Source organism: Pezoporus occidentalis, unplaced genomic scaffold, assembly GCF_034315485.1.
Source record: "Pezoporus occidentalis ecotype Australia unplaced genomic scaffold, CSIRO_AGI_Poc_V1 ctg129, whole genome shotgun sequence".
Classification (NCBI taxonomy): Eukaryota; Metazoa; Chordata; class Aves; order Psittaciformes; family Psittacidae; genus Pezoporus; species Pezoporus occidentalis.
In genome coordinates this window covers 3,344,920-3,367,715 of record NW_026913092.1, presented here as the reverse complement: position 1 = coordinate 3,367,715, position 22,796 = coordinate 3,344,920, and the positions used below count along the sequence as shown (strand labels likewise).

Genomic DNA, 22,796 nt, shown 5'->3' with positions numbered 1-22,796 from the left:
TTGTAACCTGAGTCATGTTATTTAATAGGATTTTTACGAATCTTATATTTTTTCTTCGTTTCTTTCTAACAAATGTTTTTTTTCTTAAAACATTAATGAAGCAGCTTTCTTTCCTTGCAAATAAGTGTTTAAACTACAAAACACTTGAAGTCACTTGAATACTTTTATTGTCTGGAAATTACAGTGAAGGGACCTGATTTGGTCAGCAGTGAAAATTCTGTTGGTGAAGAGGGGCACAAGCATATGCAGGTCTGTTCCTTTAAAAGAAAAGCTGAAGTCATCATTTGCAGCCTCACTAAATTCAGCTTCTGGATTACATGTAGCAGGTAGTGAACAAGTACACCAGAACTAGAACTGTGTTTTTGTGTCACTATTGTTTTATTAAGTTTACTTGAGATCAAAGCAAAAGATGCAAAACCAGCTGGACATTTGGACATATTGGGCAAACAGGTTTAAGCGTCACATTTTACAGATCCAGTTTGGTAAAATTTGGTGCTAGAATTCTTAGTTTCTGACACTGGGCTTCCATGCTGTTAGTACACACAAAATCTGGTCTGAATTATTAGTAGTTCTAGTTCTGGCATGCTTGTTTGCTACCAGCCATATATAATCCAGAAGATGAACTTAGTGATGTTACAAATTAGGGCTTGAGTTTTTCTTTTATAATAGATTTAATGCCATGTTAAAAGGGTGCTGGTCTGATAACTTTGATACGAAAAAATTTATGGCACACTTTTAAAAAGAATGAATATAAATCATAAGAGCTAGTTTTCTGTCACCTTTTTTTTAGTGTGGATAAACATTTCAACATAAAAGTAAGTGTATAGAAACATTAATTTCACATTTTTATTACAGGCTAGAGGAAGAAAAGAATATTTTATCAGAATTGCAAGAGGACTTGGACAAGTTGATTTTATGGTTAGAGGAAGCAGACAGAACTGTTGATACTCCCCTTGAACCAGGGAATGAAGACCAGTTAAGAGACTGCCTTAGCAAAGTAAAGGTATTGAGTTTTACTATTAATGTTTTCTTACTTTAGCAATTCTACATTAAAGAAAAGTTAATACTATTTTCAAGGGAATTCTTCTGCCATCAAACTCGGCATTCACTTTTTTAGATAAATCACAGCAGTGGAATTTCCAAACTCATGTACAAATATATATTGATCATACTAAAATAAGAAAAATAATGGAAAATATACTGAAAGAAAAATGCCTATCTTGTCAATAGGTAATTAATCATTATCTTTTTCATCCTCATTTCTTAATTCAGAATTTGTCTTTTATAACATTTTTATAACATTTCTCTATAGGTGTCTTGTCACGTACGAAATGGTATTCAGTATTTCACAAGAGTATCCAGAATTGCATGCATAATTATAAATGCCAACTGGTTAAAGTGTCACTGCAACATTTTCTAGACTCAACATCTAAATGACGTTTTAAAAATACTTTAAAAAAAGCCCCAAACACTGTATTAAATATTTGCCTTTAAAGGCTGGAATATTTTCATGAAGATGTTAGATCTTTTCGACTATGGTACAGCTAATAAATACATTCTGTAGAAGTTGCTCTCTTTAGTTTCTGAAATGTGTTCAATGGAATGACTATGCTTAATAATTTACTCAATAAAATTTATACTGTAGCTGGAAAATGCATATTACTTATAAAATAATTGCCTAAAGGTTTCCTGTTCTCTCTTGAGGATAATAACTAGTTATCTTTTATGCCAAACCAAGTTGAACAATTTCAGCAAATGATGGAATAGAGCATTAAAGAACCTGAAGGAAACTCAAAACCTGGCAAAAATCTAAAAGATTCTTTAATAAATATCTATCTCTAAGTTTCTTAAAAAAAAAATAAATGAGGAAGTGAAGACTTAACCATATGCTGAGTTTGTCCCTGACTGTTTAGCATCAGATGTCAGCAAGCTGGACAGAGAATTTGTGTTGCTTTGCCACCATTGTCAAGGATATCACAATGAAGGTGAAAAAATATTTATAAGGGGTGTTAGATGCATCTTGTAATTTCCAGAAAGGAATAAAGTTTTAAAGTCTAAATTGATTGTTTAGAATCATGAAAGCTCATGCTTTTCAGATATATACAAATATTTCCCAATTGCAGTATTCTCAAGGGATACATAACCCAAAATTAAAAGTGTTATCTCTTAATTGTATGTCATTTTTACTGTCCATCTTGTTCTTGAGCAACACAAAAGAGAATGCATCCTAATGCAGCAAATAACATATTGGCTTGCAGTGTGGTTCATTTCATACATACCTGCTTATGTTAATAAAACCTCCCAAAACCCCCAAACTTGAAGAACTTTGTCTTCTAGTTACATTCTCTTCACTTGATATATCGAGTTACTTTGACAATACAAGCTTGCACCAACTGCATATGTGGTGAGGTGGTACATTTAGGTGATGCCTTGCATCCTTTGGTTTTACTTATGGGGTTTGGGGTCTTTTTATGAACATGCATGAACATTCTTAATTATGAGGCTAGACTGGACAGCTTTTCTTCACATACCATCTGGGTGACTTGTGTTCACAGCATTGGACATGTTAAAACCCTTCTCCAAAGTGCTTGCTGTTTGCCATATTAAAATATTGTTAAAATTCATATACATGAGCTATTGAGTTTCCAGAAGTGGAATTTGTCATGTAGCAGTGTTTAATACCTGAAAAATCTCATATTTTGGCATTTAGGACTCTCTTTAGTCTTGATCCACTAATATAGTCTCTTATGGGGAGTTTTAGCCTTCTGCATTCAGAAAGCAATGGTTATTTTGTCTTTAATTGAGTATATTCCTTCAGCTGATACACAAATCAATAAGGGTGAAGATAAGAGAGCTGAAAAATTCTACCACAGTACATCTTAACTGCTGTATTTGTCTGTTCCAGTTAAGAGCTGAAGAGCTGCCGCCCCACAAGGGAATACTGAAACGATTAAATGAAACTAGAGGAACAGCGCTTGCAAGTGCATCACTGAACCCAGACAAAAAACATAAGCTAGAGAGTACGCTGAAGGAGGCTAACCATCGCTTGTTGAAGGTTAGACATATTACTAATGTAACTGTGGTATAAAATTTTGATCTGCAGCAAATATTTTCATTATATATTTTCTGGTATATATTGTTTTTCCCCGTATGAAGAGACATTTGTATGCATAATGAAAGTGAAGAAGAAAAATGTGTACAGTACACTGCTATAAGAAACAATGACAGCAAACCAAGACTATTAGCCCCTGAAATGATGATGATGTATCCGAATATACTCCTAAATCACAGGTCTGCTGCTTAAGGGTGGAAAGCAGAGTAACAGTTTTGTAGCCTGATTGTTTTGAGGGTACAGCAAATATTCCAGTTCTTGTGACTCAGGTGTGTCAGGGACAGCAGCAAATGGCTGATTGCCTTTATGGAAACACTTCCCAGTTCTCTCCTCTTCCCAGCCCCAAGGTGGAAGTCGCAGCCTTGGAAGCTGTTTTATTCTCCACCACGCTTTTTCCAACACTGAGCTTTGATTTCTGCTTTCTGTGTAGGGAAGTACCATTCATTTTGCTTTCTGGGATCTCCATACTCATGGAGAAAAGTAAAAGAGTATTTTGCTATATTCTGTTGTTGAAGTAGCATATTTCTGTGTTGGAAACTGGTGAAAGTGAGTAGCAAATCTGGTCAAAAGAGGTAGCTAATTTGACTGCTCTCATGTATCTTCTGTTTCTTATGCAGCAGAAATGGTAGAGAGCATTGTACAGAGGACCACAACCCAAGGTATGGATAGCCTGGTCAGAAGAGGTCAATGTAGAATTAGCTGAGAAACTTTGAGACTGATGTCAAAACCAGAATCTCTGTGGTATCTATTTATTGAAGTTACCAGGATGCCAGGAATAAAAGAAAGAAGGATTCATTGTGTTTAGTTCTGTTGGAAAGAAGGTGATGAGATTTTCTTTGGGGTACCTTACTGAAAAACAAGCTAGAGTTTCCGGTCAGAATACTACGTCCTGAGGGTTTTACCATTACTGTGAACACAGCTGAATTTCAAGCACAGATCTAGGATATAAACATAAAGTTATTTGATGTGGGACTCCCATTAGTTTGTTACTAACAGAAACAGTCTGGCAAGGTTCAGAATATTAGCTAATGGCTCAGGCAAAAGTGGATAATAAATATTGATCACATTCAAGACTCCAAGTTGGACATATAAATCATAATTTGGGTGCTTGCACAGAAGTATCTCTCTACAAATGAGTTTCTGAGATCAATGTATATAGAAGAATTCAGACCACCTTGAGATCAAATATAGTGTTATTTACCAGCTGAAATAAACATTTACATAGCTGAATTTAGGCACCACAATTTGTATATCTGAAATGTAGTATTAAAAGGACATTAGTTTTCATGAAAAAATACTTTTAGTAAGATGACACAAATACATTTTAATGAAATCTGTAATTTGCCTCTGAATTTAAGTTTTTAAAGATTAGTCATATACCTAAAAACTTAGCATTTTAATTTTCAGCTTCCTGTTGCAGAATGTTCCAAGTTAGTTGTCATAGTCAGGCCACCTATGAATGTTGTTAAAAGTAGTTAGGTCTCAATCAAATATGGGGGATAAAGCTACTGTTTAGTGATTCATACAATCATAGAATAGTTAGGGTTTGAAAGGACCTTAAGATCACCTAGTTCCAACCCCACCTCCATGAGCAGGGACAGGACACACTAAACCATGGACAGGGGTAGAGCATTTGATGTCATCTACCTGGACTTGTGCAAAGCATTTGACGCTATCCTGCATGACATCCTTGTCTCTAAATTGGAGAGACATCAATTTGATGCATGGACCACTTGGTGGATAAAGAACTGGCTGGATGGCCACATGCAAAGGGTTGTAGTCAATGGCTCAATGTCCAGCTGGAGACCAGTAAGGAGTGGTGTCCCTTAGGGATCAGTGTTGGGACCGGTTTTGTTTAACATCTTTGCCGGTGACATGGACAGTGGGATTGAGTGTGCCCTCGGCAAGTTTGCCGATGACACCAAGCTGTGTGGTTCAGTCAGTAATGATGGAGGGAAGGAATGCCATCCGGAGGGACCTTGGCACGCTTGTAAGGTGGGCTGATGCCAACCTCATGAAGTTTAACCATGCCAAGTGCAAGGTCAGAGCAATGCCAGGCACAGCTACAGGTTGGGCAGAGAAGAGATTCAGAGCAGCCCTGCAGAGAAGGATTTTGGGACTGTTGGTTGATGAGAAATGAACATGAGCAGGCAGTGTGCACTCGCAGCTCGGAAAGGCAACCATGTGCTGGGCTGCATCAAAAGGAGCATGACCAGCAAGTCGAGGGAGGTGATCCTGCCTCTCTACTACGGTGCTCCAGGCCAGATTGGACAGAGCCTTGAGTGACATGGTTTAGTGCGAGGTGGCCTTGCCTAAGGCAAGGGGGCTGGAACTTGGTGATCTTAAGGTCCTTTCCAACCGTAACTATTCTGTGCTTCTATGTTCCTATGTCACACAAGACTCCCATCAAGCTGGCCTTGACCACTGCCAGCGAGGAGCGTTCACAACGGCCTTGGGCAACCTGTTCCACTGCCTTACCACCCTCACAGTAAAGAACTTCTTCCTTATATCTAACCTAAACTTCCCCTGTTTAAATTTGATCCCATTACCCTTTGTGCTATCACTACAGTCCCTAATGATGAGTCCTTCTCCAGCATCATTGTCTTTACAAGTTTATGTCTCCTAGATCTGAGTAAAGTGTCTGGCAAATTATTAGGCTTGGAATTTACCACGTGAAAACGTCCATTTACTCCTAAAAGAGATTAAAACCAGAAAATTGAACTTCCATTTGAGATCATTACTTAAATGCATTATTTTTTTTATTTCTATTTTATTTTCAGCTGTCTACCTACCTATGGAGATGTAGATCTGAGTTCTCTCTGGCCCTTAATAGCTGAATCTAAGGAATCTGAAAAATGCAGTATATATATATATATATATATAAATGAACAGAAACTGAATTTGAAAATCACAAAACTGAAATCCATACATCTTCTCTGACGGTGTTCTCAGAATGTTTTCTATTTCCCATATGAACTTGACAGAGGTTAAAAAAAATGTATATATATGTAGAAAAAAGTTCAAAACTTATTAGGGTTTCTGTCAGATTTTTCCAGTTAAACTGAAGGAAAAAATCTTTATTTTTTCATTTGCATTTTTTTTCTTTTACTCACAGTTTGTGTAGGAAGCCTCAATTTTATTTTATTTTTTTTTTCACTTTCTCTCTGACAGTCTAGGGTCTGTGGTAAAATTAGAAATCATGGAAAAAAGTGTGCAGGCCTGACAGAGGGACATATGTTGTCTTCCTTCAGTTAGAGATCTGTAAGCACGGAAAAAAAACACCACAGATTTTTACTGTAAGCCAAAGCTGAAGCACATAGCTCTGGCACTTTTGCATCAGGCAAACTTGCGCAGGTCACCAGAGGATGGTTCAGTTGTCAGTAGTTTTGATGAGGATATATTTTTTTTATTCTTTTTTTTTTCCTTGACGCACCATGGACAAACATGAAATCTCACACAGAGATTTGTCTGGAGGTTTTCTGTTTCTCCATCCTCTTCTAAGAGTCTATCTTACATTTTAATACTTTGTTCTTGGTTGTTTATTTTGTTTTCTGGCATCTCTGCTAGCAAATGAACATGTAACAATCTACCATTTCTGATTATCTCATATTGCAGGATGGTATTATTTTCAAAGTAGAAAACATACATGACAGTCACATAAATAATGTAAGATGGGTCCTTATCTGGCTTACACTAGAGCAATTCTGTTTATTTCACAGAAGCTGTGACAATTTACACCAGCTGAGAATGTAGCCAAATATCTCCTAACATTATGACAAATTTTTGTTTTGCCTTGATCTGCCAAGCAGGGGAATGGGGGACAACACCTGAGAGTCTTAACCTTCAAGGTGACACATTTGAAATAAGTCAAGTTCAAACTTTCTTTATAGTGACAGAAACTGTTGCCCTACAGCAATGGAATAAGCTGAGAAAAGAAATTGAGTATGAAAGAAATTGCAGTCACATAAAAGAAGCGTTTTTACTTTTGCTTCTGTATTGTCTTTGCTTTTGGGTGTTTATATCATGTGTTGATGACCTTGAGAATTGATACATGAAGAGTTTTTCTTCCCTTGGATATTAATAATTTTAAAATGACATTTCTTTAGACAACTTTATTGAATAGTGATTCTAATAGGCTGCTGCCTCAGACATAGTTTGAGAATGAAGATTAAAGGCCATATTTGAAAGTATGACTTTACATTCTAACCTGGTTTTACTTACTGTACCCTCTCCAAAGCCAGTATTTCTTGTAAAAATGAAAGTACCGCTATCTTTGTGAAGTCTTAACAGTATGAAAAATGAACTGGTTTATAACCATTTTTATGCCTTCACATCAAGTATTTTTTGTTTATTTTCAAAACTTAAAGTATCTTCTGCTGCGATAGCCAAGTAAGCTAGCCACCTAGTGCTTCAAAGCATGCGAAAGGAGGTACAAGGCACTGGAGTTTGTGATGAATTTAGTTCTTGTCATATACCACCTGCCAGGGTGTATAACAGACCTGTAATGGCTTTCTTACCTTTTACTGTGCAGTAAATGAATTGATAGATTATGCCTGAGACTAGTGAACCATGGAATCAGAGGTTTGTTGGAAAGAGTTTATTACTCTTTAATATTATTCTTGGTCTGGTGTCAGCCAAGAGGGATGAGCTAGATTATCTGAAAGTAAGATGGATGCCAAAATCAGCATTCTCCTCATTTATCCACCTTAGTCTTTGCAACATCTACTGTATGTATTATGAAGGTTATTATAAGTGCCTGATGGAGACATTTTGTTTTGCTACCTTTTTTAATTTGTCAGCTAGTATTAGAACTAATTACTAGACACTGAAAAGACTATTTCACTGTTTACTGCCACAGCAAATCAATTTGTACTATATGGAAAAAAAAATAAAAAATGGAGTGGAGTGACATGGCTGTAATTTGTGAAAATTTTCTGTACCACCAAGAAAAGTATAGGTCATCTTAGCTTGGTTGATCAAGTGTAGAAAAAAAACAACCAAACAGATGTGCCCAGAAAGTGCAGAAAGACAAAGTCATAACGAGATTATAGTTCATGTGTTGTAACTTGCCTTGAGTAGTAATTATTCATAGATTACCTGTGATGACTTCAAATTTCCAGCATGTCAGTATAACTTAGCTCCAGTTCACAGTGGAAATTACTAAAATTGCTCCAATTGTTATCTGTGGGATGGAGGGTAAAAGATCTTGGAAAATGAATGCTACAGTTTGATTTCTGTTCTTTCAATTTGAAATAAGAATAGTATACCCAATATTTTGGAGGTCAAAAGGGTGCTCTTTTCCTGAATTTGCTTTCAATTAAAAAGTGACTTGATTGCATTAAATGTAATAAAGTATTATGCCATGCTAAATTTCCTATGACAGTTTGTCATAGATTACTAATTAGGTGTAGCTCACATTCATGTTATTATCAGCCATACTGACAAATGGCCTTATGCATAGCAAAATGAAGTCTGAGGTATATGTTTACTGGACAAACATGAGACTGTCACAGGCTCCAAGTATATATAGGTTTTATTCCTTTTTATTTGGATGTTGTTAGCAGCTACCACTAATTAAGATTTTAGAAGGTGAATTTACTATCAGCGTAAATATAATTTGCTGTTTCCCAGCCATGCTAAGCATACAGAAGTAAAGATGTCACAACACAGAAATAAAACAATGCTGATGTCCCTTTGTTTAAAAATAATAACCCCTTTGGGTTTGGCTGGGTTTTTTTTTTTTAGGCCACATATACTGAAGGTTTTCTGGCTCTATTCATTTGAAGCTAGTGAGATACTTAAATATTTTGAAAACAATGGATTGCCTGTCTTAGAAGACAGAGCATAGTGGGAATTGGGTCCTAAAGCCTACTCAGCAATCAGAGGCAATTTTTAGTTCCTTTAACAGCTTCAGACATTAGTTTTTGTTACATGTTACATGCTACACTCTAAATCCTAATGATTGTAATCAGAAAGAACTGGAGACTATGGTAAAACATAAGGCGACATCTATTCTTTTTCTATTTTTCTGTTTGTTGGTATAATTTGAAAGGTGAATTATGATAGCTCTATGAATGTTTACAATCAAAGCTAAATACAGGTTTTCACAATAGATGGAAGAAGATGAATTGCTTTAACTTAGACTGAAAGATTTGGTTATTTCCTGTCTATAAAATAAGAGATGGTAACAGATCAGGCTTAGACTAATAGATCACTTCTAGTCTGATTTAAGGTTAAGATTTGGATGCAGTGATCTTTAAATCTGGAAAATTAGTCCTAAAGAGGTTTTAAAATCTTGTGAATTTCCACACAGATGTGTGCTGATTTTGGTTTTAACCCCCAACCAAAATATAAATGAGATTCGAATGAGGTGAATATTGCTGTGGTATGATACTCGCTATTTTTATTTTTTTTTCAACTGTTGCTTTACAACAAAAAAAATACCCAGAGATTTGATATAATTGCTTTAAAAACTTAAAGTCTATTTATTTTCAAATGTCTGTTCTTTGAGATTTATAAAACCAAAATTAAAATCAGATTAATGCATTTCTCAGAAGCAGAAAGATTTGAAAGATACATAATTTATGCCTTATCTGGAATATCACCAAGGGAAAACTATATCTGAACAGTTGTCCACCATCACAATGTTAAAGACAAGAATGTTTCAGCTCCTTTAGCTTGCTTTTGTTATTCAAGGCATTTAGTGAAAGACACTTAGTCACTGCATCTGCTAAAACTTTGAAGCAAATATACAAAATATTTTTTTCTGAAATAGAAGTGAAGCGCATCACATTCCCTAAATAGACCCCGATCTCACCTGCTTTTCCAGGACTTATTACATGACCTAGTTCATAGATGATAAACCAAAGAAAAACATCCAAAAATCCTAAGCAGCAAACAGTGGTTGAGAAAGAAGAATCACTTTTATTAAAAATAAATTAATGTGTTCAGAATGAGCCAAATAATTGCATTTTTTTTCTGTTTGTAAGCATCAGTCATAAGAGAGTGCAGTTTTTTGTTGCAGAAAAATAGGGTATTCGATATGACTTCACTGGAGGGTCTTACTATTGTTCAAAATGTTAAAGTCAGATTAAATAGGAAGCCAGGTAGTGCAAACTATGAAACAGAAAATCCCTTAAAATATAATCACAGTTTTGCTATTGGTCCAAATGATATAGATATTAATAGCATTCTTATTATGTTATGGATTCCTTCCTGCATAGAATATGTTGACAGCCAATTTTACTTTATTTTTAGATTGAAACAGGTTAGGAAGAGCATGTTTGATCTCACTTGCAAAATGCGGATGGATGATACAGTAAGAGTATGTTTCTACAGCTGTTTTGTGTGGATTTCTGAAGTCTTCCATATAAATCAGTTTACAGGATATTGAGCTCAAAGAGTATCTGTATTCGTACTACATCCAAAAGATATAAAATTTAAAGAAGGGAGTACCCTCTTTATTTCATTTTGCAGGGGAACATACCAGCAGGTGATCTGTAACAAACAAAAGGTCCATACACCCTCTGACCATGTCCATTTAGCCATCAGACAATGCCTAAAATCAGATAAGATCATATCAGTGAAGAACAGGTAGCAAGCAAAAAATGTACATGATCTCAAATGATATCTGGACAAGTTAAAAGAGGAGAAATCTAGAAATCCCTATAAAATATAAAAATTGTGCCGGAATCCATGGACACTTTCAGCACAAATATCTGTATCACTATATCAAGGAGTGGAGTGGGGAAGTTCTGCCATCTTGAAGCACAGTTTCAAGCGCTGAAGCCTAAAGGGTCATTCACTTAATAAAGGTATAAGAAATTCACAGGCTTTAGTGAAAGTGTTGTCATGCAATATAAAGGGGTAGAAAGGAAATGCAGAGAGTTTTTACAACCTTCAAAGGAGAAAATTTTGATAAAGACACAACTTAAAAGTGTTATGTTTAAGAAAATAAGACACCTTCCTAAATAATCCAGCTGAATAAAATGACATGATATTTTTAACCACAGAGAAGATGCTGGTCATCCCTGTTGTGTAGGTAATGTAGCCTACCAGACTAGTTCATCTGGCCTGTGTTCAAACCAGTGAGTCTCATGGACAATAAAGTGATTTGGCAAGACTCATCATTGTTTAGTTCCACTTTCTTCTTTGAATAGCAGAAACAAAGATCTGATTAAGGAAAGAATTTTGCTTATGGAATGGTTCCATCTGTAAAAATGGATGCAAATTGATTTAACCTAAGTTAGTCTTGGTATGTTATATGCTATAGCTTTTTTGTTTCTCCTATGGGGAGTGGCATGTTTATGCTGAAGTGTAGCAGAGGGTCCTGGTTCCCCAGTTTTGGGAGCCTGACAAGAGCACACACAGAGTTTCAGTCTGACCCCAAGCCTAGCCTTCCTTCCTGTGGAAATAAAGGGGACATCACAGTTAGATCTTATCACAGTGTGGGGCTGGGATGTGTTCAGGGCATGCACTGTCCTCTGGGCATTCAGAACAGCTTCAGCATCCAGCAGGTTAGATGTAGCCTGAAACATTTTTCAGAGAAGCCTTTTTCCCTGAAACCCAAAGAGTTATCCTTTCAACTTTGGTAGCCAAGCTTGCATAATATGAAGATAAACAGCCTCCTTGTCTTCTCCCCCACAGGCATGTGTTTTGCACATTGATCTGTTTTTCATTTATTAAGATACAAGTTCCAATATATGTTTTCCTCATTTATAAACACAAAAGTAAAAATTAAGCAAAAAGTTATGTGTCCCACCAATAAATCACTATGAATAAATATGTGCAGTAGCATGGCATCAGAAAAAGGGAGGTTTTAGTGCTGTAAATCTCTGATAGATGGTATATTTGCATACGATACTTCACAGAGACCATTTTGATATTGTCACTTCCCATGGACTGGAAAAGCCAGGGAAGTTATTTAATTTTCCAGCTGCTCTGTTTTCCTATGCAAAACTCCAAATCCTAGAGTAATATTGTAAAACTAAATTACTTGGTGATATTAAAACATTCAAAGCATTGTAGAAGTAGTTAATAAATCTTGTTTACTTTATTTAGGAGTCCTGCAGAGAAATATATGATTGCTCTCTTTTATTAGTGACAGCATCAAATTTCTTTGTCTTTTTAAGTATTAATAAATACTCTCCTGCAAAAGTAAATTGTTTACTCTCATTTGAAAGAATTAGTCATTCAGAATTCCTTTCAAGGAAAAAGTTACGATATTCAAAATGTTTTCACAGCAACACAGAAATAATTACAAAATATCAAGGGATCTTGTGGCATACTATCGAGTATTTGCTGCTCTTTTCCTTTAAGACAAGATTTTGAGTATATTTAGAACAGTTAGGAATCTTTCTTCTTTATACATGTTAGATTCTAGCTTTATTTGTTTCACTTTAGTTTTGTTTTTTTCAGGTGTGTTTTAGGCTTAACAATAAGTGACAGCAACCATAGTAAATTTAATTAAAGTCAAATATATATAACTTGGAAATTCATCATGGCATTATTTGTGGATTTCTGGAGATGTTACTCATCACCATGTAGAAAAGCTCATTGTGTACATTTTCTAATGAGTTTCTTGGAGCAGATGTTGAAATAATACATCTTGGTTATATGTTGACTGTCTTTCTTCCTTCTCCTTCTGTTGCCTATAGTCACCCCAACAGCAATCTCTGTGACCCCAATTATTTCTTACTCACTGTCTTAATTACAACTGTAACTTTTTCAGAAGGTAACCAGGCAAATTGCTAGACTTCTGTGCCTTTGTAGTCTTCCCCACTTCACATGAAAGATGGGCAACAAATTCTGGGAGGGTTTTGCAAAAAGAAGAAAAACACAAGACTTGCAGCATTTGACAAGACTAAATTTGTGTTTAGTGGGATGAAGTAGAAAGGAATTTTTCTCTTACCTATTGAAGTTTCCTCAATGTGTGTTACTAGTAAGATCTTTCTGAATAATTCTGTATGTACTTGTCCTGGGTTCAGGATTAGCAGTCATTTTTCCCCTTCTTGGTCGCTGGTGCCGTGCAGTGTTTTGATTTTCGGCCTGGGAACAGAGCTGATAGTAATGTTTTGGTTTGGCCAAGGACTTTGTGAGCCTCATGCTCTGCCAGGGAGGAGGGGAAGCCAGGAGGAAGCAGAGACAGGACACCTGCCCTAAACTGACCAAAGAGGTATTCCATACCACAGCACGTCATGCCCAGGAGGTAACTGGGAGTTAGCCAGAAGGGCTGGGAGTTTGCAGGGTTAGAGGAGGTATCGGTCGGTGCTTGGTCGGGCCTGGGGAGCAAGTTATCGGCTGGCTGGTGCTGAGGTGTTGTATTCTCTTCCCTTGTTATTTCCTTTATCATTATTATCACTGGTGGTAGCAGTAGTGATTTGTGTTATACCTTAGTTACTAAACTGTTCTTATCTCAACCCGTGGGAGTTGCATTCTTTTCGATTCTCCTCTCCGTCCCTCTGGGAGTAGGGGGAGGGAAAGAAGGGGGGGAGTGAGTGAACAAGTTACCTGACTGGGTTTAAACCACGACAGTACTACATCATTTGTCAAGTTAAATCCCAATGTACTTAAATATCAGCTCTCCATCTAAAACTATAGTAAGGAATACATTGTTTAATTTTCTTAAAATTAAACCCACAAAGCATCTATGAATATCAGTTGGGATGTTTGTGGTGGTGTGATATTTCTAAATAGGGATCACAGAATCACAGAATCATAGAATAGTTAGGGTTGGAAAGATCATCAAGTTCCAAGCCCCCTGCCATGGACAGGGACACCTCACACTAAACCATGTCACCCAAGGCCTCGTCCAACCTGGTCTTGAGCACTGCCAGGGATGGAGCATTCGCAACCTCCTTGGGCAACCTATTCCAGTGCCTCACCACCCTAACAGGAAAGAATTTCCTCCTTATATCCAATCTAACTTCCCCTGTTGAAGTTTTAACCCGTTACCCCTTGTCCTATCACTACAGTCCCTAGTGAAGAGTCCCTCCCCAGCATCCCTATAGGCCCCCTTCAGATACTGGAAGGCTGCTATGAGGTCTCCACGCAGCCTTCTCTTCTCCAGGCTCAACAGCCCCAACTTTCTCAGCCTATCTGCATACGGATAGTAAAAGCTAACCATTTCTGTACAAATTTTATGCTTCTAGAAAAATTTGTAATAGTCCTACTCACCATACTCTATTTTTTTTTTTTTTTCACTGATACAAACTCTGAGTGGGTATCTATTTCTGCTTTCATAACCACATCTTACTACAAATGTCCAAATTATCCTGGGTAATGAGCATTATACTGATTTCTACTTTTGAAAAGTAAATAATTTTATTATTTCATAGAAGACACTCCTGAAAGTTGTTACTCTAAATATGTAATTTAAATATCCATTTCTAAATTTGCCTTTCAAATCAGAAATTCTAATACATTTTACTCATTTTATCAAAAGACAAAAAGCTGGCTTAGCTTCCTCAGAAAAGATAGAATACCTGCTACAGAGTTATGAGCAACTACCATGCTAGCAGTCATGAGAAATCCTGATCCACTATTTTTGAAGGCTGTTAATTGTTAAAGGAGTTAATGAAGAGTTTTGTTTATATCCAGACACTGTCATTAGTCATATCTATGTAGAAAGAGGGAGACAAATGTGCTCATTTTCTCATTTTATAAAGTTTGTTATTTCACCTAATTTTTTTTGTTGTATTGTAGTATTGCTGTGAAGTCACACAGCATGTGAGCTGAATGTTGGATATGATATTGGAGAATTCGTTTTCCACTATGATGTCAAATGAATTGGAAATTCTTTTCAGGCAATTACGTGTTGGGGTTTAGCCCTGAAAGGTCCAACATGCTACTGCTCTTAGTCTTGCTCTTCTGTTGCAACACTTCATAAGCAAAAGCTATCAAATATGTCAAATGATTATAGTGACTGGCTCTTCCAAAAGTTTTGGTTAAAGTGAACATTTTAAATATTCTGGTTAAAATAAGCCCATGATTATTGGACGTGGAAACCTGACTAGGATAGTAGATATCTCTTTCTCTCCCTATAAGTTAGTTTACCTGTTGTTTTATCACTCATCACTTCTGTACCATTTAACTCATTTTTAATTAATTAGTTACTGCCTTAAAACACCAGACAACGGTATGGTGGTTATTTTTGTAAGTATACATGAACGTGGTCTATAATGGATTATTTCTGACCTAGGTGAGGCTGAGGTCAGATCACTTAGGTCACTGCTGATTCGCTTCACTCCTCAAAACCAATCAGTATAATAGACACTGTCCCTACTTGAGTATGTCCTATTGAGCCAGGAGACTGTTGAAGCTGAGCTGATCTTCTCAGCTATTTCCTTTAGGATCCCTTAGCATTTGCTTTAGCCTATAATGTTTTTCTGGTGTTCTTTTTGAATTAATATGTCTATTTGTAGTTGTAAGTAGCAAGACTTCTATGTCCAATCCCAACTAAATACCTACAGTAATGCTAGTGTAGTTAATTTGTAGCAAATTCAAAGGTATTTTATGCCTGCTTAAAAAGTAAGAATGAACTGGATTGCATTGGTGACATCAGAAATAATTCAGTGATAATTGACAACGTAGTTCTGGGCTCCTCAGTACAAGAAAGACAAGGAGCTACTGGAGAGAGTCTGACGGAGGGCCACAAAGATGATTAGGTGCCTGGAGCACCTCACTTTTGAGGAGAGAGTGTGTGAGCTGGGGCTTTTTAGTCTAGAGAAGACTGAAAGGGGATCTCATTAATGCATATAAATATCTCAAAGGTGGGTGCCAAGAGTATAGCACCAGACTCTTTTCAACGGTGCCCGCAGCAGGATGTTTCACCTCAGCATGAGGAAGAACTTCTTCACGTTGAGTGTGGCAGAGCACTGGAACAGGCTGCCCAGGGTGACTGTGGAGTCTTCCTCTCTGGAGTGATTCAAAACCTACGTGGATGCGCTCCTGTGTAACCTGCTGCAGGTGCCCCTGCCTTGGCAGGGGTGGTTGGACTAGATGATCCCCAGAGGTCCCTTCCAACTCTAATGATTCTGTCATTCTATGATACACTGGAAGAAAACATTTCTATTTCTTTTTGTATTAATCATAAAGACTTGAGATATGTGTTCATAAGTGCACATTACTACTCTGTTCACTACATGCTTGGAAGTCAAGATCGCTCACTAGAATATGAATACCACCTTTTTTTTTTTTTTTGTAACTATTAACAGAATATATGCTTTTTTGCTAGGAAATGCTACAAGTATTCAGCTGTCAATAAAATTCCAACCCACTGTAATTTATCTACACTGTGCAAAGGAAATGCAAAATAAATCCCTGTTTATTTACTGTGAAAATAATAGAGTTTATCTATACACTCATTCTCTAACTTACTGTTCTATGTAGTTTATAGCCAGAAATTGCTGTTTGATACTGATTTTATTGTTGTGTTAAAAACTTATATCCATTTATACCCATTTCCTTTACAAGACAAAATGTTAAGGGTTTGTTTTCTTGTTTTTGGTGTTGGTTGTTGCTGTTGTTTTTTAATTCCTGTAGACAACTTTGTGAGCAAAACCAGTAACAATTCTAAGTTTATAGCTTGCATTTTAAGGTACTATATGTTGTATAAATATTTGTCATTTGTTTAATTGCAATGCCTTTTGGCTTTGCTTTCCTTATCAGGCATTCTGGCAGATGACAGTTTTTAGAGACTCCATGGCAGTTTTGTGAATGCTTCTGGGAAGCTTCCCTCAGATGTAGGCAGCAGCATGGAAGAAATTATTGATGTGTGTAGTTTGGTTATTGACTGATTGCCACTGTGAGCTGATTACGCTTTCAGTAATGGACATGTAAAGCAATCACATAATGTGTGTTCTTAAGAAAAGGGAAGGAGGGCTGCAGAAAAGGATGGTGAGACAAAGCAGCAGGCAGGAAGAACTCTGAAGCATCGAAAGACCAAAAGTAGAGATAGGACTACAAGGATTTGCCAAAATGCAAACGAAATTGCTCTTAAGTATGTCAGGCAGTCTTTATCATACCCTGTAAAGTAAGGTCATGTTTCCCTGAAACTCTGCAACAGCATGCCCATATCTGTGCTGAATAGCAGAATGGCCTACCATTTTCTCTTATCCTCACAACATTGTATGTCAGTCCGTGCTTTCCATGAGGAAAAAAGCTTTGACTGACAAGCTCAAGATAACTGTCCAGGCAGACTCTGAGCACTGCAGGGTGCATGCTGGAGTTTGTTTGCCTCATAGACTGTAGGTAGGCTGAGAGATAGATATGGTATTACCTACTGTAAACCAGGGAAAGAACAATTGGGGCATTATACTTTTATTTAGAAAACATTTTCCTGACAGAATACCCTTCATTAAGAGTCATTGAAGGAATTATACTGTAAACCCTTTGTGGCTGCTTTTTGATTTCTGGAACTGAGTAAGAAATGAAGATAAATAAAAGACAATTGTGGACTACATTGTTTAGCAGAAACTTAAGGTGGAGGGTCTTGTGCTCAGAAGTGCCCTTGACAAAGGAAAATTGCTGAGATAGTAGAAAGCAGAATGACTGACAATTAGTAATAAATATTAAATATAAAAAGCATACAGATATTCAAAAGACTGTGATATATACAATCATATTTCCATACAAAAAAAAAAACAAGCCCTAAGCACTGGAGTGGGGAAAATGTTTGTTTACTTTTTAAAAAGCTAGGCAGCCAGATGAAGCAGAAAATTGTTTAGTGCTTTAGTTTTGTGGAACGCTTTATTCTTCTGTATCAATAGGAAAAAAAATAAATAAAAAAAAGTTTTTTTTTCTTAATAGAAGTGAAACTTGAGAATATTGCAAATACACTGTTAAGAAGTAAAAAAAAAAAAAAAAAAAGAAAAAATGCAGCCAAAAAAACATGTGCCAAGGTCAGGTGCTGAGCAGCTTGTAACAAAACATGAAACATGAGCTACACAGCAAATAAAAAACCTTTATACATATTTTTAGTAGCCTGCTTTTATCTCCCTCAAATAATAGTCTCCAACTTTTTCAGAGACACTATGGCTCATAAGTATTCATTGTTTTAAAGAAATTACGTAGTTTTTGTTTTAAATTCGATATTGAGTTTGTTAATGAAAATGGCTCAGTTAATTAACTAAATGGCATGCTAAACCAAACTTATATGAAACTCTTTCTTACACTGATTGTTTTTCATGAAGAAATGATGCATAAAAATTAACTTATCCCCCTTCCATTTTAAATCATTCTTTAGTAGATGCTCTAGGTATGTTGTTTTTAAGTAGATAATACTTTCTGAACAGTGCTGTAAGCATTGGTGTTTTATTCACTGTTCTTACTAGTGTTGCGGGAGTGTCAGTTATGATTTACCAATAAGTCAAGTCTGGATTGAAGGGGGCATTTAATAGTTGTTGTGACTAGTTATTTCTTTACTATCCAAATTCTGGCTTGGATGACATAAAAAGACAACATAAAAAACCTACTTTCAGTCCAGTTATGCTGTGGGCTGATTGCAGTGCAGTTACCTGTCTCGTTTTTTCCTAATATTTTTGCAGAAATAGAAAAAAAGCATAAACTGCTGCTTGTTTTACATTTAGTAAGGAATTTAACAGAACAGAGACACAAAGAGTGATCTTACATGAAATGACATACTTTATAGAACTTCTTCCTCCTTTTATACTTTTAATAAGAATCAGTATTCCTTTCCATCTGCTCAGCTCTAATTCATCCTATAGTGCATGCACACAACTATGTGTAAAGACTGAAAAATAACTATCTGAAGCTAAAGTCAGAAATAGCAGTGGAAAACTGGAGCATCTGAAACGATCAAGGAGACCTGTACTGCTAATCTGAGCATATGTATCGTTTTTGCACCAAAGTAATCAGATTGGGTTGGAGGTGGAAATAACATAGTAGTATATCATTTAGGCTTCTTGTGAAGAAGGTCATTCAAGACATGAGATTCAGATGGAATAGAACAAGCAATGCAAGTAATTTTAGAATCCAGAAGGAGAGGAAATGAAAATATTAAGATAAAGATCTACTTTGAAAATACACAATTATATATGCAAAATTTCAGTGAGTATTCTCATATTTGGAGGCATGTAATGATTTCTATGTTGGTATTTTATTTGTGGGTTTTTCTAGTATTTTAATGAAAAGAACAAAAATTGGAATACATAAATAAGGTGAAAATGGACTGATAGTTTTAGAATAAATTTATGTATTGTGAAAAACAGTGTGAGTTGGTAAAAGTAGGCTATTCTGCTGTTTCCCAGCTTAGAGCTTTCTATTATTCTGTTACTAAACTTCCAATTAATCTAAATTAATTAACACTTGAACTTAAGTATGAAATTTTAGGTGCCTCACATGCTTTGAGATTAATGTTTTGACATGTATCGTTGAAATTCTGTAGTCCTTTGATGTTGAAAATTGATCTTTTTTCTTTGAAGGGATAAGCCATACTTTTATTGTCTTTGCATCTGCAATTTTATTTTTTCCTTTAGTTGCAAACCAAGGTATGCTTTCAGTGTTGAACATGTGCCAAATAAGGCAAAGTTGAAAATATTTAATTGTATGCAAAGGGCTAAGCTAGATTTTTAGAAGGATGTTCAAATTGAAGTTTCCTTTCCTTAATTTTTTTCTTTGGCACCTTGTCTTCCTTGACAGCCTGTAATGCTCCTTAATCAGACCTGTGGTCTTAGGCATATCTGGGGGAAAGCATCTCACCTGTTTGCCCTGTTTTAAATCTGCTGCTGTTGTTGCCTTATTCCTGCTGTTCCCATTGGTCATTTTTATTAGAAGAAGACATCATCCCTCCTTTGATAAAATCTGTCTTTCTTAAATAGGAGTGAAGAGATAAGATACCCAAGAGGATGAAACTGAGTAGGTACTAGATGGTTACCCTGAAATAATGAATGAATAAGAGGAGGATGGGGGAAAAAAGGGGAACAAAAGCAAAAATGTAGAAAAGATAATTGGAGTGAGACACTAGCCATAGCTCACTCATCCTTGGAGGCATCCAAACACTTGTACAGAGAGCCCAGAGACAGACAGGCTGTAGGTCCTATCAGCATCAGAATCCCACCTCAAGGTGGAACTGCTGGAGCTGGGAGTAACAAGCTTGAGAGACTAAGAAGATAGGGAAGATACTGGAGGGCCCCATCTCCTTGTATACTCCTCTGCTGCAGAAAGGGCATAAATCTGGACACTTGGTCATCATGTCCATAACTCCATAGAAATTTTCCCAAATTATACTTCTGGCGAATAGCAGAATCAGCTCAGGAAAAAAAAAACCTGTCCCCCAGAGACAGTCTGCAGCAGTGCTTCAGCTTGATAGGCAGACTTGTAATGACCTTAAGCTCATCAGGTTCCAGTTTGATTAGCCAACTTGACAGTTTGGTACCAGAGCTTAAAAAACCCGAATCAACACCAAAAGAAAAACCCCAAACACACAAACACACAAAAAAAAAAACCAAAACCAAACCAAACCAAAAAAAAAAAAAAAAGGAAAAAGGGTGAGCAAGCAAACAAAATCACTGAGACCTGAGATCCAGAATCTAAGAATCTGATTCCCACATAGTGGCATATAACTTGTTACATGTATTTTACGTTTCTACCTTGTTAAATGTTTATCTGTAGCCTTAACTTGAGTTTGGGGGAAGTCCTTTATTTCTTTTCATCTCTATGGTAAAAGTAGATGACATTAAATTTATGTATATAATGAACTGATTCATCTTGATCTAGATTTTTACTTTTATACAAGGAATATTATAATCCTGTGTTTGTGTTATAATTGTAGAGCAAGACCTACCTTGAAGAAGAGGCTTCATTTACTTATTATTTACCTGTTATTTTGTTTTTATTCTTGTGTAATTAAGAACAGTAGGTTGAGTTACAGTCTGTCACCAAAACTAATATTTCATCTGCCTTTCTATATATACCTTAGTTTATAATTGCATATTTCCCCTCACCGCACAAACTCTTACAAAATTTTTCTTGCTCTGTCTTGCAATAGACCCAATATGCTTGAGTTGTGTTAGTTGGTAGCAGGTTAATTTAAATTTCAGGTCTTCAGAAGTCAGCTTAGATTTTTATTTGGCTATGACTACTTATTTACTTTCAATAGGATTTCTGTGGAACTTGTTTACATTAATATTAAAGCTACTAAACTTTGGAGATTAACATTCAAAGTTGCAAGAAAGATGAAACTTATCTATGAAATTAGGCCAAGGTCTCCATAGATATTGAGTTAAAACATAAGGGAAATGGATGCATTTTTAATTGTTCTCTTTTTTTTGTTCTTTATATATATATACATATATATATATAGATATATGTCTGGTGCCATTCTGGAAAAGCAGAGTTTTTATGATATATAACAAGGTTAGGAAGATAGAAAAAGTAATTTGACTCATGGGTCAATTTTTATTAAATGGGATATTATGGACGGCTATAGTGAGCAATGGAGATAATTTAATACATGGCAAATCAACTTCTTGAATTACAGATATCACTCAAATATTGTCTAATAAATCATATTCAGAGTATATGCAGAGGTATATTTTAGAAGAAAAAAAAATCAGTATTTTTGAACCAAATAGGTAAAGAACTATGCATGTCATGAGACAGTTGTGTGTGTCCCATTCTCTCAGCTGGTGAATTAGAAGTTACTGCACAGCAGTAATGCTTTTGCAGCTGGGCAATGTATCAGCAGTGCTTCCATTAGTGCTGTTTACAGGGAATTTATATTTTATGGTGTACCAAACCTCAAGTTTGGTACTTTGCAGAATGTTGCCTTAGTAAAAATATGCTTAAAACATGAACATTGGGAAACCTCATTTTTCTTGATATGGAAAACTAACCATACTTCTTGTCTGATTTTAATAATTAACTGCCAGTGTTTCTTGTCTCTGCCCAGGCCCTATATTTGCTGTTGGGAATTTTATTTTCTTTTTAAAGTACAGATGGTTTCTCCCCCGGTATGTGTCTGCAATGTTGCCTGTTGTGTGGTATAGTGACACTTCACCTTTCTAGCTATAGAAAACAATCTGGGAAGGACAGCATGGAGCTTTCTGTTGGCTTATTTATTTCCAACCTGTTCCTATATTTACTCCAAGTGCTTCAGTGATGTTGGTTTGAAATATGCCATTGGCCGATTCTTAATTTCTGATATTGTTGGCACAGAAGAATGTGCTTAGTTAAAAATCTGACTGCTTTGAATGCAAATCAGAGAACAAGTGGCCCAATAAATGATATGTTTCTCCGTTATTTTTCTTCACGGTATGCATCTGCTTATGTATATTTGGACTCAACTGGCATCTTTAAACACCTTGTAACAAAACATGTGCTTATAATTTCCAGACTCATGAGGTCAAGAAAGGTTAGATATCATTCAAATGATCAATTTGTATTTTCACTATTGCTTTTCCTGATTAAAAATTGACCTTTAAAACAGTTTCATATACTGAGATAAATTTTTTACCCCCCAAAAATGAGAAGCCTGATGATAGGATGAGGGATTTTCTTTTTGTTTTATTTTGGGTCTGGTTTTTCGGGTGTGTGCTATTTTTATGGTGCAGGAGGTTTGGTTTTTTGTTTGTGAGTTTGGAGGATTTTTTTTTGCTTGTATTTTAAGAGTGTGTTTTGATTGACTTGCAAGATACCTATCATAATAATTTGCTTGGTGGTCTAC

At 36.0% G+C, this 22,796-nt stretch overlaps 1 protein-coding gene across 17 annotated transcripts in view; it reads left to right on the top strand.

Annotated features, from left to right (window-relative positions):
- DMD (dystrophin) overlaps positions 1 to 22,796 on the top strand; it is a 1,213,044-nt gene that overhangs the window by 816,701 nt on the left and 373,547 nt on the right. For all 17 annotated transcript variants that reach the window (XM_062608089.1, XM_062608087.1, XM_062608095.1 and 14 more), the window contains 2 exons: positions 856 to 1,003; positions 2,906 to 3,055. In XM_062608089.1, coding sequence (XP_062464073.1) covers positions 856 to 1,003; positions 2,906 to 3,055 — 298 coding nt within the window. The remainder of the gene's footprint in view (positions 1 to 855; positions 1,004 to 2,905; positions 3,056 to 22,796) is intronic.